Raw genomic sequence first — 25,163 nt, 5'->3', positions numbered from 1 at the left:
GCAAATTCGTTGAGGGGAGGAGAGGCGGCGTCGAGTGGGCAGCTAGAGCCGCTGCCTGGCAGTGTCGGCAGCGCTGAGCTCGGTGGAGCAAGCGGCCTGATAAGACAGCTTCCTATGTTTGGGGGAAGGGACCGGGCTCAGGGATATAGAGTCTCCTTTACGTGCAAAAGGTTCCAGGTTCGCTCGGCTGCGTCTCTGGGCAGGACTAGGAGAAACTCCTTGCCTGAAATCTTGGCGAGCCTCTGCCAGTCAGTGAAGACAATAGGGAGCTGGGTGAAGCCTTGCCCTGACTCTATGAGGCAGTTTCATAGTGCCTGTCTGTGAACACGAAATAAAACTTTGATGTTGAGAAAACTTTCCTGTTTTCTCTGAATGCAAGTGCAGTTTGGGGTAATCTTAGATTCGGGATGAAAACGTGTGGCATGCATGTTTGTTCTCAGAGTAAACCCTAATGCAGGGATAGGCAAACTTCGCCCTCCAGATGTTTTTGGGACTACAACTCCCACCATCCCTAGCTAACAGGGCCAGTGGTCAGGGATGATGGGAATTGTAGTCCCAAAACATCTGGAGGGCCGAGTTTGCCTATGCCTGCCCTAATGGATATGCCTAATTTAGATTCATTAATTTCACTGAGTCTACTTTGTGTAGAACTTAGTCAGATGCAAGCTGATGTGTACTACTTCAAAATGTGACAGGTCAGCATTCCTGCATTTGTGAACCCTCTTGCTCAGGGGTCCCCCAAACTAAAGCCCGGGGGCCGGATGCAGCCCAATCGTCTTTTAAATCCGGCCTGCGGATGGTCCAGGAATCAGCATGTTTTACATGAGTAGAATGTGTCCTGTTATTTAAAATGCATCTCTGGGTTATTTGTGGGGTCTGCCTGGTGTTTTTACATGAGCAGAAGGTGTCCTTAAAAAAATGCATCTCTGGGTTATTTGTGGGGTGCAGGAATTCGTTCATATTTTTCCCTGAAATATAGTCCGGCCCCCCACAAGGTCTGAGGGACAGTGGACCAGCCCCCTGCTGAAAAAGTTTGCTGACCCCTGCTCTTGCTCATTCTGCTGGGTTGGCTTCTGCCCTGAAGTCCTGCCCTGGTTGCATCACTGAGTGGTAGAGGAGGAGAGCTTCTGTCTAGCTTTGGTGCGAAACTGGATGCAGGACTAGAGGGGGCATTCCTTGGTCTGGACTTGGAAGGACCTCCTGAATTTGAGCCCCGGAGACCCTGAATTTGATTCCTGGAACTTGGTTTCTGCAGGTGCTCAGCCATAGAACATACGAAAGAATAATTAAGGATGTCTATGAACATGTGCAAAATGCCTTTCCTTCTTTCTTCACCCCCCCCCACTCCAGAACACACAGAAGGGCTGACTTTCAGTCTCAGCAAACGTGTAGAGGATCAGGATGCAAGTTAGAGCAGGGAATCTTTTCTCAATGGAGGGCCATTGACCCATGGAAACGGAAATCTCGGGGCCTAGGGCCAACAGTGGATGGAGCCAGACCTGATAGTTGGCTGGAGTAGCCAAAGTCAAATGTGGGTGGAGCCAGAGTCAAATGTGGGGGGAATCATCTCTCTCTCTCTCTCTCTGCCATACCCTCTCTGTCTATTCCTTCTGCCCCCTTTGCTTTCTGCCTCTCATCAATGCTCTCTCTTCTTCGCTTACATAATACCCATGGCTCTTGTCATGCTGAAACCGCAGCCTGTCTTTTCATAAGACATTCTGGATAATGGCCAAGAGTATTCCCAACATGCACAAACATTTTTGGTCTGCCTTTAGCACAAGCACACTGTAAACACAACCTCACAGCCTCTGCCTTCCACACTGGGGAACGGGATGCTTTTGAGGACATACTCATCAAGCCCTCCTACGCCGCACCCTCTGCCAGACACAAAACAAGGGGAGGAGATGGGGCGGATCCAGAACAATGTTCCCCACTAGACCGTGTTGCATACTAATCCCAGGAGTTGTCAGCACAAGCTCCGAAAGGCAAAGGAAATGCTGGAAGATGGCAAAACCAGTGCAACCTGTAGTAACCCCTGGAATTCTGATAGACATTGCACTGACAGCAAACCTGGTGCAAGCCAGTATTTGAGATTGCATCTATGAAGCTCCCAGGAATCTGCCTTCTGCCAGGTCAAGCTATTTGTGTGGTCATCCTAGCATTGCCCACTCTACAGCATGGGATGAAAGGATTGAAATCCTAATATCCCCATAGACCTGGTTGTTATCCCTGTGACTCCTATTATGATTTGTTTCAGTTTGCATTCATAAGTGAACTGACTTAGCGCACACATTTTGAAGCAATGTGTGAACCTAAAGAGGGCCAGCCATAGAAATTTGCACGTGCAATTCTCCAGCCAGGTAATGTGTACAAATATGCCTGTACTTGGTAATTTGTGCAGGAAAAAAAAATCATATATTTGTGGAAGCAGCATTTAAAAATGCATTGTATTTGGGGAAATTGTTTTGTAAAAATGTATGTATTAGGCCAAATTTCAGGTGGAGGTATATTTGCACTACAACACTGCTGAATTTTCACGAGGACTTTTTTTTTAAAATGCAAACTGGAAATGTGGAGAACTGAACTTAAGGGTGGAAAAATGAGAAACAGATAGGCCAAAATGGACCGATTTGCCCTTATTGTGATAGGGGGGGAAATAGATGCACAAGGGAATGTGTAGTTAAGACCACCTAAAACTTTCCTTGTTACTGCACTGTCTGTGCCCTAAGACTGCACACCAAGGGCACACCATTCTCCAGGGCTGCCTTGAAACTGTGGAGCCCAAGAAAGGCCAAGAGTTTTCCAGAAGAATTGCAATGACCTTTTAAATTCAAGCTGGGCTTTGCAAAGCCAGACAGAAACGGAATAACTTTCTTTCAAAGAACATTTCCTTTATTGCATTGCATATTTGATTTGCATCCCTATGCTAAGCACATTTAAAGGTAAAGGTACCCCTGACCGTTAGGTGCAGTTGCGAACGACTCTGGGGTTGCGCGCTCCTCTCGCTCTATAGGCTGAGGAAGCCGGTGTTTGTCCACAGACAGCTTCTGGGTCATGTGGCCAGTATGACTAAGCAGCTTTTGGCGAAACTGGAGCAGCGCATGGAAACGCCGTTTACCTTCCTGCCAGAGCGGTACCTATTTATCTACTTGCATTTGATGTGCTTTCATCGTGGGGATTCAAACTGCTGACCTTCCAATCGGCAAGCCCTAGGCTCAGTGGTTTAGACCACAGCATCACCCACGTCTCTTGCTAAGCACATTTACTTGGAAGCAAAGTTTCATTTATTTCAGTACAACTTGCAAATGCATCTGTATAGGATTCCTACAACGCAGCATGGTTTTAAGTATGTCTGCTCAGAAATAAGGCATGCAGAGTTCTGTGGGACCCTCCCATTCATTAGTCCTTAGGATTGCAGCTTCCATTACATACGGTAGTCGGTGCATCCAAGCCATCATCAAGACTGCCACTATTGTTGGGTGGGATTCAAAACCATAGTGGCAACTTTGAAGAATCTTGGGGAGAATCTCAAGGGCCAAATAGATAGGCTTTGAGGGCTACATTCTGCTCCTGGGCTCCAGCTCCTCACCCCTGATTTGGGTGTATGGGAAAGAATTGCTCTGTTTAGCTGTGGATTCATAGATTATCAGCAAACGGCTCCTCTTTCCTTTCCTTTGCTACATTCTTTGCCCCAGGGTGAAGAGCAGTCATTAGCTTACACTGGATGTTGATTCATCTCCTTGGAATGTGCTGACTGAAGGGCCCTGTGGTTCTCCACGGGTGACCCTCTGGTTTGGTGTCATGCTGTTTGCCTTCTGGTCAGGGGTGCAGCTGGAGCAGCCACACCTTTATTTATTCCTGGAGAACAGAACCAAAATCAGCCACATCTCTGCGGTTTCTGCTTTTAATCAGGCCTAGACATCAGTGTTGGCTGGAAAGAAAGAAAGAAAGAAAGAAAGAAAGAAAGAAAGAAAGAAAGAAAGAAAGAAAGAAAGAAAGAAGAAAGAAAGAAATCCTCTGTAGTTGTGCTTTCAGCTCTTGAAAACACCAAAGACAGCAACAGGGAAAAGAAAGGATTGTAAACAGTGCTGTTTTTCTAGAGAAAGAGGTGCCAGAACTCACCATGAACACCTTCCTTGTTCACTTATAATGGCAATGGCACCCACCTGAGAAGTGCTAGAACTGAGTTCCAGTGAGTTCCTGCTGGGGAAAAAAGACCTGGTTGTACACATGTTTTCAAGCTCACCATGATATGTGCTTCCCCTAGACCATGTATGCTTCTGAATACCATTTGCTGGAAACTGCAGGAGGGGAAAGTGCTGTTGTGCTCATGTCCTGCACATGTCCTGGTTGGCCACTGCGGGAACAGGATGTTGGACTTGATGTGCCAATGGCCAGCAGGCTCTTCTTGCATTCTTAAGGTCCATGGTGGGCATTGCCCTGCTGTTCCCAACTCCCCAACCATGCAAAGCAGCCTTTCTATTATTTTAGCTGTTGCAGCCTACTAGCTAGCTCCTTGACTCACTGGTGGTTGGCATGCGCTGCACAATGCCACATGCTTCCTCCTTGCCTTGAAAGCAGCCAGACGGGAGGTGCTATTTTGAGCTGTAAAACGGGAAGGGGAAACATGACAGGGTTTGTTTTGTGGGGAGATCAGACAAACTAATGGGATTCCATTCAGAAGGGGAGAAAGCAAACGAAAAGGAGAAGGCAGTTGAAATGGGTCAACTTTTCCTTTCCATCTTACTGAAGGGGCAGGCAACATATTTGGCCTGAAGGAAGGGATGGGGGCGGGAGGGGGGCAAATCCAGCTTGGTTTGCATTTTTAAGGTGAAACTCCCCTCTCCCACACACAAAAATTGCACTTGAACTGAATTGTAGCTATCCTTCAGAATCCACGTTTTCCCCAATTTTGTGGTGTGGTTTGCCATCCCCAAAAGGGGTGTGTGTACAAAAGGGCATGTACTGCGTATAGTACTACTTTTTAACCCAGGAAAATCTTCTTAAAAGTCGGGGGTCGTCTTATACGCCGGGTCGTATTTCTTATACTGTACGGCGAGTATATCCCAAACTCTATATTTTAAGTGGGAAAGTTGGGGGTCGTCTTATACGCCCAGTCATCTTATAGGCCGGGATATACGGTATATTAGGCAGAAGTGGGCATAAAGAGGCATATCTATTTTTAAAAAATGCAAAAAATGCATTGTGCTTGCAAAAAGTATGTATGTTAGACAATGTTGCATACAAAAATGTGTTTATTAGGAGAAATGCTGATGGTTTTTCATGCAGATTATATGAACTGATGCAGAAATGTGAACTGAATTAAAGTTTTGAAAAATGGGAAACTGAAAGAAACCCAAGCCGACTGATTCATCCTACTTGAGATGTGTGTGTATCATCTGGGTATGGGAATTATATAGTGGGCCATAAATAACTCTGCAAACAGTGCATACTTAGAAGCTCCAGCCTACAGGGCCACTCCTACCATTAGCCGGAGTGAGGCAGATGTTCAAGAGGAAGGTGGTGGTGGGTGGGGAGCAGGGGCAAGAACACTCCTGTATTTGCCACAGCACTTGCCCTGCACCCCTAAGCTAGCCTGCTGCCTTGTGCTGTGGTGAGGAATGCTGTCACATCACCTAGGTTGAAGTAAGGTTCAGTTCTCATTCTGGTCAATTTCTGTACATCAGTGTGCAGGAGGCACTATCCTGTCCTTCATCTTAGGCAGCAAGGTGTCTTGGGTCAGCCCTGCAGAATCACATGCCATGGTGATGTGTCAATGTTTCTAGATAGTGACTGGTTAGTGACTCTCTGTAGGGGCTGTCACAGGTACAATGGGTACTCTGAGCTGGTCTCTCCAATCCTGGCAGCGGAGGAGCCAAGTAGAAGTAAGTAGACTGGGCTATCATCAGTTAAGAAAAGTTCTGATGGGCGCAATTTGGTCTGTGGTTCAAATTAATTGAAATGCCCTCATGAGTTTTTAATGACTCTTCCATAATGTGTTTGTGCTGGTCCTCTCTTTATTCCATGGCTAAGCAATGTGCTGCTCTTTATCTTCCTTGCTTTCTATCTTGAGAAGTAAAGGGACCCCTGACCATTAGGTCCAGTCATGACCGACTCTGGGGTTGCAGCGCTCATCTCGCGTTATTGGCCTGAGGGAGCCGGCGTACAGCTTCCAGGTCATGTGGCCAGCATGACAAAGCCACTTCTGGCAAACCAGAGCAGCACACGGAAACGCCGTTTACCTTCCTGCTGTAGCGGTACCTATTTATCTATTTGCACTTTGACGTGCTTTCAAACTGCTAGGTTGGCAGGAACTGGGAGCTCACCCGGTCGTGGGGATTCTAACCGCCGACCTTCTGATTGGCAAGCCCTAGGCTCTGTGGTTTAACCCACAGCGCCACCCGTGTCCCTTATCTTGAGGAGTAGCCAGACTCATATTTGCATTTCCTCCACCAGCCTTCTTCTGCTTCCCAAATATAAATTCCATCCCCCCAAACTGCTGATTGGCAAGTTGGAGCTCACCCTGTCTCCACTTCTTGCATTTTCAGACAGTCTGACTCTTTTGTGCATTACCTCACCCTAAGAAAAAAATCACCTGGAGGATTTCTCAGGAAGCAGCAACTCTGAGATGATGTGGCAAAGGAGTGCAGGAGCGCAGGGAGAGTTCACTGGGTTGTCTTGTTCCTTGATAGCTGCACCTGAAGTCAAACTTGCAGGGAACTTTCTCATGCATGCACTCAAACCCAACCCTAAGCAGGATCTCGCTGTGCATCATCTGCTGAAAGGTGAAGTCTATTCTTCTGGATTTAAGAGGGTCCCTTTTGTGGGGGGGTCTTTATCTCCCTCAATAAAGACCTGACTGATAGTACAGAGTTGTAAGGGATCACAATAGGAAAAAGAAATACTATAGCAATGGTGGTGTGTTTTTTTAATGGCATGCTTTTAACAAGATAAATCATGATTAATGAGATGAATAATGTACTTTATGAAGTGACAGGGAGAGGGAGAATGTGGGATGATCCCTGAGGTGATGGCACCAGCATTTTCACAGGTAATCAATTATGGCGAACAGCTCATTCATAGCATTTGCCTATAGGTATTCATGCAAACTACAGTTATCCAAAGTCAAACTGTTTTGTATCAGATTAATGAGGAAGTTTGGTAGGTGTAGGGCTGGCTCTGGACAACCAAGTGGTCTTTGGTAGTCTCCTTCCTACACTGGTGACACCAGGTTGGCTCACAGTTGGCAGGTGGCAGTTCAGCAATCTGCTATAGATGCTGCAAGCTATTCAGCCACCATTAATTACCCACAATTTCCCCAACAGATAATCACTTCAGGGCATTGTGCATAACTAAAATGGTTGGCGCCTCACAGCCACAGTCACCTGGTGTGTGTGTGTGTGTGTGTGTGTGTGTGTGTGTGTGTGGCCCCCATCAGTCACACAGCAAGTCACCTTGCTAATGACAGAATTGTCAGACTCCCATTTTATGGAATGAGCTAGAGAAGCAAGACCCCTAACCATAGAGGGCATTCTTCAAAGAGGGTGGAACGACAACATCTTCTGGGTCTCCTGGATGGGGAATTTTTTTAGAAAGCTTTCATTGCGGGGCAGCCTGGCTGAGTAAAGAGAAAGGATAAGGAGGCAGAAGATCTGACAATCGAGGAAACAGATGGGAGGTAAAACGATAGGCAGAATGGTTGCCTTCCCCCACAACCTCAATAAATGGTACAGAGACTGTTGTTAGCACAATATATCCTGCTCTGCGGGCCTTGAAGATCGCCAAAAAAATGGGCAAGGTCAAGCTTTCTCTCCTGAGGCTGGGCAGGCTGAGTCAACTGTTGTAGTTAAGTCTCTTGCAGCTGAGGTCAGGGAAGTCAGGACCTTAGACAGCTCCCAGCAGCCCCAGATGACTTGAGCTTGTCCTCCTACCATGGCTATAAAGGGATGTTGTTTCAGCAGAGAACTGAAGGCCGCTGAAGCTTTTTATAGGCTGACAAGGTCTGTACTCTAATTGGCCCTGCCTACCTGGAGGGGCTGCCTGATTTTGTGCCTGTGAGCTTCTGCAAGGAAAGGATGTTGAATGTGCTGGAAGTGAAGCCACCTTCTGAGACTGAAGACAATGGTGAGTTCATCGCATCCTCATGATGAATTTTTATGAGAACTTTTGTTAAAAAATAGAAAAATGCAAACTGGTGTGGGAATGTGGAGGGCTGAACTTAAGACTAGAAAAAAATGAGAAACAGAGGGGAACTGAAGTTGACAGATTCACCCACTCCTTGTCCCAACAGCTCAGAGTTAGAGGGAGGAGGTTTCCTGAAAGATTTGAGCCCTGACACTCTTTCCCCAGAAACTGCTGTGCTGTGTATATAAACCACCCCCGTCAAAGTGGCTGGGTGTCTGAAAGCACTGGTTGCTGTTGGAAACACCAATCAAGGATTTCACCCTATGCATATTTACCTTGGAGTAAGTGTCATTAAAAACAAGGAGACTTGTGAGTAGAGGAGCATAGGATAGCACTGTTAAGACATAAATATAGATCCTGCAAGCACATTTACTAGAAATAATAACAAAGATGCAAATCTCCCCCAAATGCAAACAAATAACAGATGATGACGTGAGAAGGAAGATCAGGAAGAAATATCTCCATGATTTTTTTAAAAAGGAGGGGTTTTTTTTGTTAAACACTATTTATTGTACTATTTTTCTTCTATCTTTTGGAGCAAAGTGTTTACAAGGTACTTGACAGTTTTGTTCTTAAACCCCCATGCACATTTTCATCCCGTCTAAGATTTCATTACCCAGTGGCACTTAAATGAGTGTTGTGCAGCTTGACTATACCATTTTATTTCCCCGCAATTCTCAGGTGCAATGCTCTTTGAGGGGCACGAGGGAAAGGGAAATGGTGGGTGGCTCCTTGAACCAGCCACCCAGTGAGTTGGTTTCACCAGGACAGGTGGTTTCTCCTGCCAGGGCACTTTAGCCCCTGACTGAGGCTCCCAAGGCAACCAAGTGGTGGTTCTGGCCCTGGGTATAATGCAATAAATCAGCGAAGCAGAGGAATGAAAGAAAAGAAAAGTAGGACCCAATTCATCAAACAAGGGGTTGGAAATCTCTCTTAAGGAGCAGAACCACCTGAGTCAACTGTCTAAAAACTAGAAGCAACAGAAGAAACACTTCTACCAAGGAAGGACGTCTCTTCAGCTTTGATGCCACTGCTAAACCATTGCACAACTTAAGGAGAAACTTCCACAGTCTGGGTGCCTCTGTTCCAGTACTCCTGATGGCAAAGGACATTTGTTGCCTGAGATGGACAAGATGCAACCCTTATTTCATGGATGGAAGCTGACCAGCTAGCAGCTGGATCTTACTTCAACACTGACAACAGGACAGTGTCCTTCACAACATTTACGGGGAGCATGTTTCTTCAGGGGAGCATGGACATGGTTGTGCCCCTCAGCACCTTGCCACTGCTCCCCATTCCCCAGCATCTGCTGCCTGAGGGGCAGGAGCCTAACTCTAATGGTAGGGCTGGCCCAAGGTCCCAATGCAAGGCTTCCGATGAAGGTCTTTGAGGCATGGGCTGGTTCTTACGGTAGAAGTAGATGATACGTGAGTTATCATCAATGAAGCTCATTGTGGCCATGCTAATGGTCCCAAGGACCAAGGAAAATCATGGGAGCATGGCAGGTTCCTATTGGAGAAGCAAGTGATACTTGGGATATCACCAATGAGGCTCCCTGTAGCCATGTTCAAATCCTCAGTTCCCAAAGCAAACGTCAGCAGCTGCCCACATCTCCAGACTTCCCCTCTGGATCAAACAGGTGGCTCGCTAGCAGCTCCATCTCAGTAGGAGAAAATTGTCATTTTGCTTCTGCAAAACCCTGAGATTATTTTGTCTTCTCTGAAAGAGCTCGTCAGAGTTCCTAATTGCTGCCGCCCACGTGCATCACGGCATGCCTGCGAGAGGCAGCTAAAAAGAGAAGCTGGCTCTCACCAGGCTGTCAAGCCCAGGCCCAGAGCTCTTGCTCAGCTCCTCTAATGAAGCCTTGGAGTTCCTGATATGGAACAGCTGGCCCAGAACAGCACATACAGTCAACAAACAAACAAACAAACAATAACAGAAAACAACATAAAAACCAATAACCAACAGAAACAAGGGCGTCAGATTCCTCCTGAAACAAATCAAGTTTCTTCCAGTTCCCTGGGATGTCTGCCCTGGGAAACAGCTTCCACAGGCCAAAGAAAAGGATATGTGAAATAAGCACAATTTTCCTGGGCACTCAAAATAGAGATGCCCAAGATTGGGGGGGGGGGTAGAATTTGCTCAACTCCCATTTTAATGTAACTCTGTCTAATTTGCTTTCCCTTAACCAATAAGCAAACCAGAAGACAGCTGTCCTTTGAAACCTGCACTTCCCTGGATTTTGTGGTGTAGTTCTTTAGCCAAAAAGTGTGCACAAAACAATATTACATTTGGGGAAATTGTTTGCAAAAGAATTGTGTACATTAAGCAATATTGCAAACAAAAATGCATATATTCTGAGAAATATGGTTTAAAAATGCATATGAATTTCCATGTGGACTTTTAAAAGATAAACGTGGAAACTGATGCAGAAATTTATTTATTGGTTGTTTGTTTCACCTTTCCTCCAAGGAGCTCAGGATGGTGTACGTAGCTCTCCTCCCCATGTTATCCTCACAGCAGCAACCCTGCAGAATAGGTTGGGCTGAGAGATAGGGCCTGGCGCAAGACCACACCCAGTGAGCTTCATTGCTGAGTGGGGATTCACAAGCCTATACTAACCACAAACTGACCTTCAGGTTGGGAAAATGAGAAACTGAGAGACCCTGCAACCAGCAGATTCATCTGAGCTCAGTCGATATAGAACTTGAGACTCTTGATCGTAGGTTCGAGCACCACTTTGAGCAAAAGATTCCTGCGCTGCAGGGGGTTGGACTAGATGACCCCCGTGGTCCCTTCCAGCTCTACAATTCTGTGATGCGTGATCCATCCCCAGGATCTGACTCCACTGGAAAAGTCATAGCAAAGGGAAGCTATATTATTCTGCCCTTCTGACACAGGCTAGGCACTTGAATTTTACCACCCAGATCTGCAGATGTCCCATCTTTGTAAAGGATAAGGCTGTCAATGGCTATGGTTTCCTTCCACTGTCAGAGGAAGAATGCCTTTGAATCCTAGTTGCTGGGAATCACAAGTGGTGAGAGGGCTGTGGCGCTCAGATCTTGCTTGTGGGCTTCTCATGGGCCTTTGGTTGGCCGCTGTGAGAACAGGATGCTGGACCAGAGAGGCCATTGGCCTGATCCAGAAGGTTTCTTCTTCTGTTCATTCTGGCTCCAATGGTTGCCCTTACCTTTTATCTAAAACTCTTGCTTCCTAGCTTTGCACCTCTCTTTGCATACATGCAGAACAGCACTTCCAGCCTTTGACGCAACATATGCTCTGAAAAGCACACCCACACAAAACGACTCGTGCAGCAAACACGGCTCAGCTTGGGACGCTGCCTTGCCTCCTTTGCTATGAATATTGTATCCCGTTGCTTTTCCATCGCCAGCCAATGGCTGAATTCTCTCTGGGGATTATGCAACATGCTGCTCGTCTCCGTACACTTCCGCTTCATTGGCTAGCACCCCCTAAGTCCCTCTGAATAATTCAGCCAAGTTGCTACATCATTTGTCTAAATAATTTAGCTTTGGGGAACCAGAGGCAGTGTAGACACAGTTAGAGAGGGGTTCTCACTCCAGCTCCCATTCAGAGCAACTGGTTTGTGGGTCATTTGAAGAAGCAGTTCAGTTGCCTCTACCTGCTTTTTAATTCAGAGAGGAAACTGGGCAGAATAAACTGGGCATTTGTTTATTTATTGCATTTATATCCCACCTTCTTCCTCCAAGAAGCTCATGGCTCTCCCCTTCCCTATTTGATTCCAACAACAGCCCCTGGGATCCCCACCTGTGATCCACAGCAACAGGTCTTCTGAGGCATTATTCCTCTGACAAGGGAGGTAGAACGTAGCCGGGATGCTTGGTAGTTTGCCTACCACACTCCTCTATTAAAACAGATTTTGATCTGCTGGTTGTGTTGATCAACCAATTTATATCCTAACATTTTTTTTAGCCAAAACATGCACACACAACCTTGGCTTTCTAAAACCCTGGCATCTCGCACAAATACAAGGCCAGAATCTAACCCACCCACCCGCCTCTACATATAGGAAGCAGGAAGGTGAGGGTAGGAAGTCAGATTACTTTCCTGAGGATCCATAAGTAGATTTTTCTACTGATACTTTCAGCTATGAATACATTTGGAAAGTCAGAAAAATCAGAGGACCTTCCACAGCCAAGCTGTATTAGATAATAATCAGAAAACATAAGAGCACCATGCTGTGGCTGATAATGGTACAGCACTTGGACATAACACCACCGAACGGAAACTTTTTTTGTTTGTTTAAAAAAGCCTTTGTTTGCAGAATTAAATATTAGGAGCTTGTTTAAATTCCAGTCAAGCAAAATGAACCATCTCTAGATGTGGGCTGTTGCTTTAGAGCAGGATTCCTCAACCTCGGCCTTCCGGATGTTCTGAGACTACAATTCCCATCATCCCTGACCACTGGTCCTTCTAGACAGGGATCATGGGAGTTGCAGGCCAAAAACAGCTGGAGGGCCGAGGTTGAGGAAGCCTGCTTTAGAGTTTTCAAAAAGCTTTCCCTTCTTAACCAAGTGAGAAAGGAAAAAGGCTCCCCTCTTTACCCCCCATTTAAGGAAGAATTTAACCACCATCCCCCCACCATACATGCCGTGCCAGTTCATTTATACCAGGGGTGGGCAACCTGTGAGCCTCGGATGCTGGACTGCAATTCCCATCATTCCTGAACATTAGCCATGCTTTGCAGGGGCTGATGGGAGCTGGAGTGTAGCAACTAGAAGGGCACAAGGTAGCTACCTCAGATGTAGACATACGTGCAAGTCCTAGTTCATTGCCCCAAGAAAAGCTCCTCATTGCAGCATGCTCACAAGTGGCGCTTGGGATAAAGAGTTGCGTTATACCGTGCGGCACACAGAGAAATGACTTCTTCCGGGCATTGAAGCCCTAGCCAGTGAAAATGCAGCTTCAGCGCTCCACTTCTGAAATTGGCCATTGCAGTTTTTAAAAGTTAGGAGCTTGCTCTTCAAAATCAAGATGCTTAGGGCATTTAGGCTACAACCCTAAGCACACGTCCTAGGGAATGAAGCCTCATTGATTACATAGTGGGACTTCAAAATACACTCCCATAGGATTGCACTGACATCCCAGACCAAGTGGCTGTGTCCTTGCACAGTGAGCTCCTGGAATAGATTTCCTCTCTCATTTTCAGCACAATAATAAAAACCTTGGAGTTTTAGCATGCACGCACCTTTGGTAACACTAGTACGATATCATGGCTTGGCACATACATGGTCAGATGCTCCCTTAGGGATGGAGAGTCTGGGACCTGTGAGAGAGGAAGACCACTGTGTTGTTGACTGTCTCTTTGCATTCCCAGAGGTAATCCTTGCTTATAACGATGTGTAGCTTGGCCCTTATTCTCAAATACCCAATGCACAAGGTCCCCAAACTATCCCTTGTGCCCTTCTCCAAAGCATCATGCATTGTTGAAAGGACCCTGTACTAGGGGAACATAGAAAGCTTTGAGATGCAGCTACACTTTGATACTTCCAGATGTTGATGCTCCCATCAGCCCCACCCAACATGGCCAACAATCGGGGCTGATGAGAGTTGTAGTCCAGCAACATCTGGAGGGCCAAAGGTTTCCCCCTCTTGCTTTGTGAGACCACGGGGTTCCAGGTGGTTTTTCTTATATAGCAACTGCCTGGTATCATTTGCAGGGAAGGCTCTGTGTGGGACTCTCCCTTGCAGTTGTCACCCAGAGACCACTGTCCTCTTTCCACAATTTATGGGATTCTCTGGCACAAACTGTGGTGACAGCCCCTTTAAGAAGCGGAGACAAGTTCATGGTTGGGCCAAATCTACGACCGTGACTAGTAGGGCCTGCAGCAAAATGTCGCAGCATGGGTGTTCTCCCTTTCTGAAGACCCACTCAAGTAGATATGGAAGGGCAATGGAAGCCACACAACCCATAATTCTGTTATCTGGCCTCAAAATAACACTTCTCATGGGGAGGGGTCCACATTGGCTGCCCCCTCCAATCCCTGTTAGTAAGAGCTGTTCGACAGTGGAACTTGCTGCTAAGGAGTGTGGTGGAGTCTCCTTCTTTGGAGGTCTTTAAGCAGAGGCTTGACAGCCATCTGTCAGGAATGCTTTGATAGTGTTTCCTGCTTGGAGGGGGTTGGACTGGATGGCCCTTGTGGTCTCTTCCAACTCTATGATTCTACGATTCTAAATGCCCAGGAATTATTCTCCCCATGTTCACTTCCTCTTCAGCACAGTAGTTACAGGGAGGCCACATCATTTGGTTGCCATCAGGACAGGGAAGCATGGGCTCCTGCAAGAACAGCACAGATTGCTACAAGGGCTGTTATGTGGCCCACAAGCTAACCACCTACGATTTAAACACAAACAAAAAAAGATTCTTGCGTCAGAATTTTTTTAAAAAAAATACTGCAGCCTTAGCACATTACCAGCTGCTTCTGGAAAATCTCCATGACCGAATGAGAGCATACATGTATGGCTCGGCTTCCTTTATTCTTTGCTGGACTACTGCCTCATCATTCTATAAGGCAAGTCACATGCACAAAGTTTTGATGATGAGTCTCTCCTTTAAGACTTTTCTTGCAATCTGCATCTGGGGCTGTATGTGACTAATTTCAGCTATCTGGCTAATGTGAAATTGCTTTTATTTTTACTTTTTCTTGGTAGTGGTGCCTGCCCTGTGGAATGCCCTCCCATCAGATGTCCAACAGATATACAACTATTAGAAGATATCTAAAGGCAGTCCTGTATAGAAAAGTTTTTAATTTTTGATGTTTTAAGCCTAAGGTGTTTCTATGTTTTGTTAGAAGCCACCCAGAGCAGCTGGGGCAACACAGTCAGATGGACAGGATATAAATATTATTTCCATAAAACTAAATTATTTCTGATGAATGTACAAATGTCCTACAGCTTTACTGATCAGGGTGCGATAGTCTACACATATGCTGAAGGCACATTTCAGCCTCCAAGTAGGCCATGTGAGTTGTGTCTTTCTCTCGATGGTATTTAAGTGCATTATCAAAGTAACTCGGCAGCTGAAACAAGTCATCCAAGGTGACAGTAGATCAAAATAACCTCCGAAGTTGGGGAGGGTGAATTATCAACGGCAGTCATCCAACTTTGAAGTTGGCTGGCAAGATACACCTACTGAGCCAAAGATCATCCCTGGGGTGCTACCCAAGAGATCCTTTTCCAGAATTGTGTATTCCAAGCTTCTGGGCATAGAATGCTCCCTTGAGGAATCTGCTAAGAGGAGCTTGTGATGGGCCCCCCAGAGAAATCAAGAATCAACCACTTCTTAAGCAGAGAACAGAGTCTCATTTTGTTTACATTTATTGTTCATGTTTAACTTATTCAGATATCACAGTTTTCTACATTAAAATATTTCATGCTATCTCCCCATCCCCACGATTTCCCCTCCTCTGTCCAGAGAAAAATAGAATTGACACAACTTTGATGGAATGCGCTAGAGTAAAGAAAAGGCTACTGCACCCAGGTTACAGAGCACACAGACCAAAAAACAGTACAAGAAAGATCTGCATAGGAAAGCGCGTTGGGGGGCGGCGGCTGCATGGCGGGTGGGGAAGACACTGGAACCACCACAGTCTACGCAGCCTGAGCCGCAACAAACCCTTCTGACCAACTCCCAGCTGTGATCTGGGACGTTGCCAGTTTGCAATCTGGGTCGCTGAAGCTGGGGTGTAGAATAGCCTGGAAAGCAAAATCAAGGAGAAGACACAAAGATCCTGTTTGCCTCCGGGCATCGAAATCCATTCGATTTGGCCGCCACTGACATACACATTGAGCATCAAGCTGTTTTTCCTCCAGTGTACGATGGGCTAGCCAACTTCACGAACAGAAGGCGGTTTAAAAACAAACCCAAGGTCGGTTCAGAACCCAGTGTCATCCAAAGGACTGCTTAATAACAGAATTTAAAATATCCTCCCTTCGCACTTTTGATTTGCCTTCACCCTTTCCTACCTTATTGGGTAACGTTTGATGAGACAAGTTAAATCGGAGGGCCCATCGCTTTCAAGGGATGAGGTTATATTCTGTGATGCACAGTCAAAGTGCTGGGATATCTTCTCAATGGCATTATGAAGACTGACACTGCTCAGGATGAATTTCCATTTGCTATGGGCTCAGCCACTTTACCAGCAGGGTTCTCCAGCTGCGACGATTCTGCAGTTCAGGGTTGGGCAGGTAGAGGCAGGATCCCTATTCAGTTTCGCATTATGTCCACCTCTACACAAAGTGGCGGTGGAGACAGTGAAACAGGCCGGTTAGACTGGCAGAACAAGCAAGTGGACCTCGTGCCAAGTTCTTGGAAGAGGTAGGAATCTTGTACCTGTTACTGGGCAAGCGCCAGGGTGTGCAAACATTGCAATGTCATTGCTGCGTAATTTTCTCAGCCATAATTGAAGCTAGAGGTGATTTGTGGGTCACTCTGCTCTGTTGTGTGTGCCTCTCTCGTGCCCCCTGTGTCTCTTCTACACAACAGGACAAAGGGTGGTGGAACTTTTGACTGGGCAAAGGCAGTCTGGGCTAAGGAGAAGAGGACTTCTTTAACTCTTATTCAACTACACCTCCCATATTACTTTATTACTTTTCTCACAGTGCAATGGGTAGAAAACTGCAGCCTCAAGGATTTTCTCCCTCCAAGACTGCCTAAATAAAAAATTTTTTATTCCAGTAAACCAAATAAGAGTTGCGAAAGAACATTTCCCCCTCTATGAATGTAAACAATTCAAGATCCTAGTGCTTGAGAGAAGGGGTGCATTTTAAACTCTGTTATCAGCTCAACACATCAGGAACACTGGCACAAATATGTCACTTATTCTTGGTTTAATTACAGGGATGATAAGTAAACACCAACACAAGGGAAGAAAACCCAGCGTTTCATGGAAGGTGAAGGTGCAGCTAGTGCTTTGCTGTGGAATCTCGGGGATAAAACTCTGCCAAGGTGCTCTGAGGGATTCTCTTCAGCATCTCCTTGGGGAAGATACGTAGCAGCTGCCAGCCGATATCCAATGTTTCATAAACAGTGCGGTTTTCATAGGCCCCTGAAAGAATAACCACTGGCATGGTTACACACTGGTACAGACCAAGGCTTTGAGACTCAAGTTTTTCCTCTCCCTCATAGTACTAGAACTTGGAATGGTCCAATGGCACTGAATGTGGGAAGATTCAGGACGGGCAAAATGAAGTACTTTTTCACGTGGCACAAAGTTAAACTTCGGAGTTCAGACTCGCAAAAGGTAATGATGGCTACCAACTGGGATAGCTTTAAAAGAGGATTCATGGAGGATAAGGCCATCTCCGGCTACTAGCCATTAAGCTTTTTAATGTGTAATGTTGTATTATGTTTTTATGTTTGTTGGAAGCCGCCCAGATTGGCTGGGGCAACCCGGTCAGATAGACAGGGTACAAATAAAATTATTTATCATCATCATCTACTTCCACTGTCAATAAGCAGTATGCCTTTTAATATGCTGGGGATTGCAAGTGGGGAGAATGCTGTTCTGCTCAAGTCCTGCTTGGAGGTTTCCTATAGACATCTGTTTGGCCACAATGAGAACAGGATGTTGGACTAGATGGGCCTTTGGCCTGATCCAACAGGACTCTTCATAAATTCTCATGTAGGCAAAGGACCCCTGGGAGGTTAAGTCCAGTTCTTATGACAGTAAGGTAACTTGTAGCTTTCCCCTCTCAGGGTGATGTACAGGGCAAATGTGTGTGGCTGGGAAGTAAACAAAACAGGGATGTAGCGATAATGGAGCAAGGAAAGCTGGAGAAGGCCTGCTTCTGCATTCCTATAGCTATCATATAAACAGCTCAGGTGGAGGCCTCAGAGGAAGGTAGAAAGGCTGAGGGCTCTCTGCTCAAAGAGCTGAATAAGAATGCCAGAGAACCAACAGGTTGCACCTAAACTCTGGGGCTTTCGACTCTGGAAACCTCGCAGGTTCTTTCTTTCCTTCTCTCTCACTGATGGAACAAGGAAAATCTAGTTGCCCTCTAAAGAAGGGATTGGAACATGTTTCTGAAAGGTGAAGAAACACTTACACAACACTGAGCATCGGATGAATGGTAAACCTACCCTGAGCAATGAAGTTCCTCTCAAATTTCTGCAGGAATTCAAGATAGAGAAGATCATCGGAAGTAAGCGCTTCCTCCCCTACAACAGCCTTCATGGCTTGGACATCCTTCCCAATGGCATAGCACGCATACTAGGGGAGAAGGAGAGTGTGGTCAGGGACAGGTAGCCAAGATATGATTGCCCAAGCACTAACAGATTTAACTTGTGGTCCAGCAGCTGATGTTGGACTGCAGCTCCTATCATGCCTGATCATTGGTCATGCTGGCTGGGCTTGATGGGAGGCAGATGGAGCCCAGCAACATCTGAAGGGCCACGTTCGTGCCCCCACCTCTTTAAAATTAGAAATCCTATAAGAAACAATTTGAAGTTTCATAATAGCTTGTCCACTATGTCACCCCCCACAGTCACACCTACCAGTTGGTTTGAAACCTCAGCGTGATCCTTCCTGGTCATCCCCTCTCCAATAGCAGATTTCATCAATCGAGACAAAGAGGGAAGTACGTTGATAGGTGGGTAAATCTGGAAGGAAAGATGTGAAAATTAAGAGCTGCAGGAGCTTGGGACAGGTTGTTGTGACATGACGTTAAATGCTTTGATTCAAGAATAATAGCATAGCAACAGAAAGCACATATTTCCCCTGCTTGATACCTCCCTTCCACTTCCCTGGCTTGTAATACAGTGGAATCTCGCTTGTCAAACATAATCCATTCCGGAAGACCGTTCCAACTTCCGAAACATTCAACAACTAAGGCGCAAAGGGCTGTCCGCAATTTCAGTGGAGAAAATGGAAAAACGCGCCTCGGAAGCCGTTCGACTTCCGAAATGTTCAGCTTTTGAGACGCTCGAAAACGGAGGTTCCGTTGTATTATTAAAAAGCTGGCAAATTGTTTTATGACTGTTTTACCTTATTGCTTAGACAATTTTTATTAAGCTGTTTATAAATAATTTACATAAAATAAACATTGGAAATCTTTCAATGATGTTGGGCACCAAATAGGCATTTCTGGCGGTGCTAACAATGCAATATTAATTACTAAACAACCTAGCTGAAACACCTTACCATAATGCCTGTGCCTTTAGGACACCCACAATTTTGCTTCTTGTAATCAAGCAACGGGGTGAGCTCCCGTTGTTCGGTCCCTGCTTCTGCCAACCACGTCAAAGTGCAAGTAGGTAAGGTACCTCTGGCGGGAAGGTAAACGGCGTTTCCGTGCGCTGTTCTGGTTCGCCAGAAGCGGCTTAGTCATGCTGGCCACATGACCCGGAAGCTGTACGCCGGCTCCCTTGGCCAGTAAAGCGAGATGAGCGCCGTAAGCCCAGAGTCGGTCACGACTGGATCTAATGGTCAGGGGTCCCTTTATCTTTTACTTTTAATCAAGTCTCAGGAGCACCCTGACAGTAAGAGGCAGGCAGCACTGTATGGCAATTGCTGTTAAAACTGCCTGTCTCAAGAAGTACAGTGGAACCTCTGTTTACGAACGCCGCGGACCCATCTGGAATGGATTAATCCACTTTCTATTACTTTCAATGGAAAAGTTCGCTTCAGTTTATGACTGCTTCAGTTTATGAACAGACTTCCGGAACCAATTGTGTTCATAAACCAAGGTACCACTGTACAGAGGAGTAGAAGGGCATGACACTTCATCTCGAAGACATCCTGAAGATAATCTCAAGATATCATACTGACCTGTCTGTTGTGCAGCTGCCGGTCTACGTAGATCTGGCCTTCAGTAATGTATCCCGTCAAGTCAGGGATGGGGTGGGTAATGTCTGAAAAACAAGTTACATTTATTTATTTGCTTATTTCATATAATTTACATACCACTGGATTGTAAAAAACAACAACCCTCAAAGTGCTTTACACTATAAATCAGGAAAAAATACCATGCACTAAAACACACAAGTTAAAATACTAACACAGATTAAAATTCACACCAGCTTTTCTAAGCACCTTATGCTTTCAGATTTCTTTTAACCGCTGCCGGCGATGTATCATGATGCTATAATAATCAAGACTTGACCGAGCAGGAAGACTGCTTTTATCACAGCAGCATGGGTAACAGAATCATCCTACCATGTTTTCCCGAAAATAAGACACCGTCTTATATTTATTTTTCCTCAAAAAACCACACTAAGGCTTATTTTCAGGGTATGTCTTATTTTTTTCCTCCTCCTCCTCCTGCCGCGGCCGGCATTGCTGCTGCTCCTATCACTATGTCTTATATTCTTTGAATACTTAAAAATCCTGCTACGGCTTATTTTATGGCTACGTCTTATTTTTGGAGAAACAGGGTAGGTCTTTGAGAATAGGGCTTTTTGTGGTATTTGGGGGAAATGTGACAAGTATGGATTTTGTCTGTAGAAGTACAAACAGGAGGAAGCAGAGGAGGAAAATACTCGGACTCTAATCTGGAAAGGGAAAGCTGAGGGAAAATAAACCATTAGCTACTGGAGGAAGAAAAACCCTCTCTTCTTGCCCTGGCCTATGGGGATATGCAAACCTGGTCTGAATATGTGTTATCGGCTTGGTTTACACAAAATGCTAAGCCAAACCTTGGCTTAATGGGACTGCACAGATTTGTAGGATCGTGTAGAGATGCGTGTAGTCGCTTTGCTGTTCCATGGGGATTTTTGCTTTGGCACTGAGTGAAGCCAAGGTTAGGAAAACATGTAAAGTCAGACCTTAGCTTAGCTCACCATGGCAGCAAAAAGGACCATGAAGGAGCAATGTGGCTGCAAGCTCCTGTGTGGGAGCCCACATATTTGCATGGCCCTCACTAAGTCAAGGTTTGGCATGGTGTGTAGTGCAACCCAGGCATGCAATGGGGGTAATACATTGAACTTTCACAACCTTCTCATTGCTGCTTTAAACAAAAATCCGACAATTAAGAAGGTGCCAAGAAACGCCTGATGTTTCTGTCTCTCTCAAAATATTTTTGCAGGGCGCTTGCTTCTTGCTCCATATTTGCCGGAGCGGAAGTCTAAGAACTTTGTGATTTGCTGGAAACTCGGGAGAGGTTTCTTTCCTTCTCCTGCAATTCTAGCAAGTCAGAAGACTCTTCAGGTTTTCCTCCAGCCATCTAGCAATGACAGAAGCCTTGTGCATCTGCCAATGGAGTGGCGATAGAACAGGTGCTGAGGAAAAGCAGAGCTTCACCTGGTACCTGTGGACCCCTGCCTAGATGGAAACAATATGGAAGGAGCATTGTAAGACAAGGACTCACCATCATTGGGCATGGTGAGGATAGGAATTTGAGTAATGGACCCATTCCTGCCTTCCACTCTCCCAGCTCGTTCATAGATTGTGGCCAGATCAGTGTACATGTAACCAGGAAAGCCACGCCGCCCTGGTACTTCTTCCCTGGCTGCTGAGACCTTTGGGGAATTAGAACAAAAGCAAAATGTTAGCAAAGGTGGTGGTGGGGGAAGGGCTTACCAGGAAAAGCAGCAAAATCAAATGGGGGAAAAGGAAGTTCATGATCTGGGCAGCATCAAAACTCCTTAAGTCCTTTTTGAAATGGCCTTCTGCTCTGCTGATCTGAGGACCACTGACAGATTAACACCACCCCCTCTATCCTCTCTGTCAAACATGAGGCTATTAGGGCCTAGAGGCAGAGATTCACTTTTCTTATGACCAGGGTGAGGAACCTGTTTCCCTCCAGATCATTCCTGACCATGGACCATGCTGGCTGGGGCTGAAAGGAGTTGTGGTCCAACAACAAATGGTCACAGGTTCCGTACCCTTGGGTTATGGGGTGAAGCATAATGTACACTGTGTACAGTGTAAAGCAGTGTATAATAAGCTTGCAGCAGCAACAAGCACAGTCTGCAGTGCCGAGTCTAAAGGGTGTGTTCAGATGGCAATTTGCAGCATTGCAAAGTCAAAAATGTCTCATAAGAAGTGATGCACAGAAAACATGGGAAAGTGCCCCTTGATTAAAGGCAAATTATTCCATTTTAAACTCAGAAACTCATGTGTGCAAGTACATGGGCCAGTGTCAACTCCTGCCTAATCCCCCTCAATATTATGGACTGTTGGGAACAATGAAGATGAGCTTGGGGTAGTATTTGAGAAGGTTATCAAAGGCCATTTTGAATTTTCAAAGCATCTCTGCGTTAATGTCCTGTGTAAAGGACACAAAACACATGCATATTGGAACATTCAAAAGTAATTGTTATTCAATAAGAACCATAAACAGCAGGTTCTGCAAGCACCTCACAAGTAATCAGAAGCCCAGTAACTCAGTATCCTCCTCCTTCAGGTTTGGTTAAGATATTATGGAGCAATTTCGTGTGCTTCCATGGCATCAAAGGTGCGATTCAAGCTTCACTAACTAATGAATTTCAACCTTTTGACAAAGTACAGGTGAAGCTCGTAAAATGGGAATATCGTCGAAAAGTGCATTTATTTCAGTAATGCAACTTAAAAGGTGAAACCAATATATGAGATAGATGCATGACACATGCAAAGCAAGATATGCCAAGCCTTTATTTGTTGTAATTGTAATTATTTGTCGTTAGGTGGGTCAATTATAAATGGAAAGTAATTAATGAAATGTAATAGCGATGTTTATTTTTGTATTTTTGTAACTATTTGTTTTATTACTGTGGAATTTCCAAAAGAAAGCATTTGTAAAAATCGAAATAAAAATAAAAAATAAGTTGCACTACTGAAATAAATGCACTTTTCGATGATATTCTAATTTTCCAAGTTTCACCTGTACTTGCATGCAAGGCAAGGCAAGGAGTGGTCTGTTGAATACAGTAAATAAAGTACCTCTCTCAGCGCCTCTGCATAGGAGCTCATATCCGTCAGAATAACCAATACATGCTTTTCACACTGATAAGCCAAGAACTCTGCTGTGGTTAGAGCAAGACGAGGTGTGATTATGCGCTCAATGCTGAAAAAGAGCAATGGGAGTCCAATTAACATGGTTGCAGAATGGGAAGTGATACTCGACACAAGCCTAATGCCTACTTCTGAGAAAGAGCAGTTTAGAAGGAGAAAGGTCTAGTGCAACAGTCGATATGCATAAGGAGTTGTTGAGTGGTTAAAGAATTAGCAACATTTTCTACCACCTGTGGTACAGGGTTGGGGACCCTTTCTCAGCCCAAGGGCCGCATTCCCTTTGGAGCAACCTTCTGGGGGCCACTTGCTAGAGGTGGGTGGGACCAGAGGTACTGGTATAAGTGGATGGGGCAACAAATATAATTGTTGCCTTTGTATAGTAGAGCTAGTTACCACAAACATTCTTATACCCCTTGTCATCTTCTATGAAGCAAGAAGCCTTATCCAAGTTAAAGGGCATAGTCCAGTCTAGCAAAAACATTTAAGGGGGGTTGGCTTAGAGAGAAACATTTAAGGGGGTTCATGGTTGGAGAGAAACTGGCGTGCCAGACAGGCTTGGAGGAATGCATTTGGCTCCTGGGCCTGAGGTTCCTTTCCCCCAAATATCAAGAGAGAGATACTCAAAAGTACAAGTTACAATCAATCAATCAGATCTTTCCAAATATAATCAGATGTGCTTTCATAGCTGGGTGGCTGGAAGCAGGAGGCTGTGACTGAAGGCCTGATTGGGCAATACTCGAGTGATGGCTCTCCATTTGACAGGAAGCAAAATGAAGTTCCACCCCATCCCTCTTACTTCCTAATGTCAGACACAACCAGTTGTCCTTGTGTGTATAAGGCAGGCATCGGCAATGTTTTCCGGCCGTGGGCCGGATCATTGCCACTGATGCTGGTCCGTGGGCTGGAAACGCTCCGGACTTGCGCAGAAGCAATTTCCAGCTTCTGGGCATGGGCAGAGCGGCACTGGAAATCGCTTTTGCGCATGCCAGAAGCGATTTCCAGCTTCTGGGTATGGGTGGCGTGGCATAGGAAATCGCTTCTGTGCATACCTGGACATGCGCAGAAGCGATTACTGGCGTCTGGGCATGCCGAGATGCGGTTTTCAGCGCCACTCTGCAAGTCCCCACACCGCGCTCCGCTGGTTTAGCATGGCCCAGCGTGGGGACTTGCCGAGTGGGCGGCTCGGTGACCGGACGGCTCGTGGGCGGGATAAACGACCTCCGCGGGCCGCATCCGGCCCATGGGCTGGAGGTTGCCAATGCCTGGTATAAGGCATACACACATGTAATTAGTAGGTCAGAATGAGAACAATCCAGAAATTAACAAGGCACTCTTAGCCTACATGTGTTGCATTTTAATGTGTACACTCAAGTCAAATGTTATGCTGAATTAATAGGTTGATCCATCCAACCCTGGCCTATTCCCCCTCCCCCAAATACTTATTTCATACCTGCACAAAGCCAGCTCCATCTCATCATCCTATTTGTGGGATCTTTCTTGTCTTAAAATCCATCTGTTTAAATAAAGTACTTACGAGGTGGTCCAAGGGCTGCCTTTTTCTTACTTTAACATTTTAAAGTTTCCTAAAGCAGCTGATGCCTCCTGCTGGCCATGAGGTTAAAAAAAGCAGTTTCAAAATGCTCCCAGGAAGCAACTTTGCATCTTTTCCATAGACACTTATGGAGGCAGCCATATTCTTCTGCTTGAGGGATGACTCATTATGATGTACAGTTGCCTTGTGGGAGTATTTCAAAATAGTGGGTTTTGGGGTTTTTTTTACTGTGTGGCCATGAAGGAAATGTTAGCTGTGCCACGTAGCATGTTAGTGAAATAAAAAACAGCCCTCAGACCACTTTGCAAGTACAGTACACACCCCTGTAGAGAAAGATTCATTGATTATGTGGCTTAATCCACAAATCTATGTGGCTTAATCCACAAATCTATGTTCTGATCCACACACTGTGTGGGGGTGAAATAGCTAGATTTGCTCCAAAATGTGAAGCAAACCCA

General features: G+C 45.6%; 1 protein-coding gene across 1 annotated transcript in view; it reads right to left on the bottom strand.

Annotated features, from left to right (window-relative positions):
* Positions 1-15,522: 15,522 nt before the first annotated feature.
* ATP6V1B2 (ATPase H+ transporting V1 subunit B2) overlaps positions 15,523-25,163 on the bottom strand; it is a 28,973-nt gene continuing 19,332 nt past the window's right edge. Inside the window, exons 9-14 of the mRNA XM_035139420.3 lie at positions 23,082-23,205; positions 21,529-21,679; positions 19,992-20,074; positions 18,719-18,823; positions 18,305-18,434; positions 15,523-17,270 (exon numbers count right to left, since the gene is read on the bottom strand). Of these exons, the coding sequence (XP_034995311.1) occupies positions 17,128-17,270; positions 18,305-18,434; positions 18,719-18,823; positions 19,992-20,074; positions 21,529-21,679; positions 23,082-23,205 (736 nt within the window). The 3' untranslated portion in view covers positions 15,523-17,127. The remainder of the gene's footprint in view (positions 17,271-18,304; positions 18,435-18,718; positions 18,824-19,991; positions 20,075-21,528; positions 21,680-23,081; positions 23,206-25,163) is intronic.

The sequence above is a fragment of the Zootoca vivipara genome, chromosome 14, assembly GCF_965207765.1.
Source record: "Zootoca vivipara chromosome 14, rZooViv2.hap1.1, whole genome shotgun sequence".
In the NCBI taxonomy this organism is placed as follows: domain Eukaryota; kingdom Metazoa; phylum Chordata; class Lepidosauria; order Squamata; family Lacertidae; genus Zootoca; species Zootoca vivipara.
Note: the sequence above shows the minus strand (reverse complement) of the source record. Positions and strands in the feature narration are given on the sequence as shown.